The sequence below is a fragment of the Mus caroli genome, chromosome 13, assembly GCF_900094665.2.
Source record: "Mus caroli chromosome 13, CAROLI_EIJ_v1.1, whole genome shotgun sequence".
Lineage (NCBI taxonomy): Eukaryota > Metazoa > Chordata > Mammalia > Rodentia > Muridae > Mus > Mus caroli.
In genome coordinates, this window is record NC_034582.1 from 57641389 (window position 1) to 57644383 (window position 2995).

Sequence of the window (2995 nt, forward strand, 5' to 3'; positions counted from 1 at the left end):
TTTAAAATTAATTTATTTTTTTTATTTATATGAGTATATGGTAGCTGTCTTCAGACACACCAGAAGAGAGCATCAGATTCCATTACAGATAGTTGTGAGCCACCATGTGATTGCTGGAAATTGAACTCAGAACCTTTTGAAGAGCTGTCAGTGCTTTTAACCGCTGAGCCATCTCTCCAGCCCTACATATTCTCTTTATATAAAAGGGTTTTTTTCCATATTTGAAGAAAAGTGGAAGAACTCAGAGCTTTAACACACTAACTGTATTCCAACTTTTCCTATACTGTGAGTAATACTAGATTTGACAAATGAACCAGGAGAAATAGAAGCATTTCCACATGCCTATTACTCATGACAATATTCTACAGAATGAGGTTGAAAATCCAATGATATGAAGCTTGTATCACATTCATAAAGTCTACCCTAACTGCAACCCAATACATGTCTTCTAATTGTCCTGGGAGACAGAGGGGGTACACTAATTCATTTAATATTTCTTATGTATATGTGGTTTGTATCCATTATGACATATGATATATCTATAAAAGGCTGACTAACAAATAAAAAATTTGAACATTGCACACACTGAGTGTAACATTTTGTTCCTCAGAGATATGTGATATAGGGACTATGTTTACCATACAACATCATTCTTTTTTTTGGGGGGTGGGGGGGCTTCGAGACAGGGTTTCTCTGTGTAGCCCTGACTGTGCTGGAACTCACTCTGTAGAACAGGGTGGCCTAGAACTCAGAAATTCGCCTGTCTCTGCATCTCATAAGCTGCTCATCTCATTGAATGTCACTACTAATATATGAGCAACACTAGCTTTACTATAGACTATTTGCTTCTCAGAAGCTTTTGGACCTACAGGTATTACTATTTAATGTGTATAGCGTTTACATAATAAAAAGAATAAGATTGCCAGATCTACAGTGTAGCTCTAATAGGACTATGTTTCAAATGGTGATATGCACTAAGGCATTGTTTCCATGTCCTCTTTCTTAAAGGAAGGCCTTCCAAAAACAAGATATAGGACATTGAGGACCATGGTTTTCTTAGAATTTATGAACCACCAATACAATTATAGATGTGCTTATTTATACTGTTGCTTTTGTTTAAAACTTTCAACACACATTAAAATTTCTTCAGAGGCATATTTGTATGAGCTTGCACATGAAAATTACCTTTGTCTTCTAGATCTCTGCCAATGTTCTTCAGTATTTTTGTCTTTCAAATTAAAGCCTAAAATAGAGGAACAGAAAATGTATGTATGGAAATATGCAAAATGTAAGTTACTATCTTCAGTGAACCTTAGAGTTGCACATGATTTATTCACCAAATTGCATCCATCTCAATTGAAATTAAGGAAGTGCTTCAAAGGAACTGTTTTCTAGAATTTTAAATCAGGAAGGGGGAGGGGCTGGAGAGATGGCTCAGCAGTTAAGAGTGCTGACTGCTCTTCTGAAGGTTTTGAGTTCAAATCCCAGCAACCATATGATGGCTCACAACCATCCATATTGAGATCTGATGCCCTCTTCTGGGGTGTCTGAAGTCAGCTACAGTGTACTTGTGTACTTATATATAATAAATAAATAATAAAAATAAAACAGGAAAGGGAATTCAGTTTTACCTATAGCGTTGAGGTTTCTGTATGTCTCCAACATGACATCTTTGTAGAGCTTCTTCTGGGAAGGATCCAGCAGAGCCCACTCCTCTTGAGTGAAGTTCACATGCACGTCCTCATATGTCACTGCATTCTAGAGCATCCCATAAACGTGTATAAAAGAAAGCACAATAAAGAAACAGTGGGCATGTATTCTTTATAGACAATATGTTTATATAATTATGGGGCCTGCTCCACTTATTTCTTGACACTGAAGTTCTACTGTAACTACTAAGTCATATTAGAAGGAAACTAAATAATGAGGTTCACCCCTGTCATTTCTCAGCCCTTTGAATGGAATGTAGCCTTTCTAGAGAAATGTCAATTACAGATGTAAAGAGAAGACAAGCTCTACAAGATCAATAGTGCTTATCATACATCAAAGAAATTTTATGAACAATTACTAAGCATGAAAATCAGTAAGTAAGCTGCATCTAATGGCTTATGCCTTTAACACTGCACTCAGGAGACAGAGGCAAAACTATCACATTGAGTCAGGTATGTTGTATGTTGTATGGTATGAGTTCTAGGTCAGTCAGAGGTACAAAAAAGACCCTGTATTCCCTGCAAGAATTAATCAACCAAACCAGAAACATAGAAAGAATTCATAGGATTTTACTTAAATTCATAAGAGAATGATACATAAATCCAGTTCTGTATTCATTTTCCAGAAATCTGAGGTGGACTAGTTTGGGCTATAACATCAATAAGATATTACCAAAATGGAATATATGTTTAAACAGTTACAACTGGTCAAAAGAAAATATTACCAATATTAATGTTGATTAGAGGTATACCACATAGGGAGAGATAGCTCAACAGTGAATTTGAAAATATTACCAATATTAATGTTGATTAGAGGTATACCACATAGGGAGAGATAGCTCAACAGTGAATTGTAGGGTGTTGTTCTGATGCTCTGAATGGGAATCTGCCGATAAATGCTGAAGGTCCTTGTCTCGAAATGTTTTTTTTTTTTTTCAATCAATAAAGTTTCCAGCTACCAACGGTTGGGTGGAAGAGGTGGAACTTCCAGGTTCCTGAAAGGGAGGAAAGAGTTCATGGCACAGGAAAGGGAGATCTGTAGTGCCCCAGTGGAGTGGTCATTTGCTGCTTTCCCAGGTGGGCAATAGAAATGGAACTAAGCTGAGAGCAGATATAGAGTGTTGAGCAAGGAGTAAAGGGAAAGGAACACTACCTGTGAGAGGCTTAGAAGAGCACAGCCACTGTCCCATAAGGCGGGGTAAAAAGTATTAATGTGTATTTGTGTGTGTGTGTGTGTGTGTGTGTGTGTGTGTGTGAGAGAGAGAGAGAGAGAGAGAGAGAGAGAG

The 2995-nt window shown here is 37.2% G+C and overlaps 1 protein-coding gene across 1 annotated transcript in view; it reads right to left on the reverse strand.

Annotated features, from left to right (window-relative positions):
• Nucleotides 1–2995, reverse strand: part of LOC115029069 (zinc finger protein 120-like) — a 49274-nt gene that overhangs the window by 44356 nt on the left and 1923 nt on the right. The window contains exons 2-3 of the mRNA XM_029468229.1: nucleotides 1632–1758; nucleotides 1186–1243 (exon numbers count right to left, since the gene is read on the reverse strand). Of these exons, the coding sequence (XP_029324089.1) occupies nucleotides 1186–1243; nucleotides 1632–1758 (185 nt within the window). The remainder of the gene's footprint in view (nucleotides 1–1185; nucleotides 1244–1631; nucleotides 1759–2995) is intronic.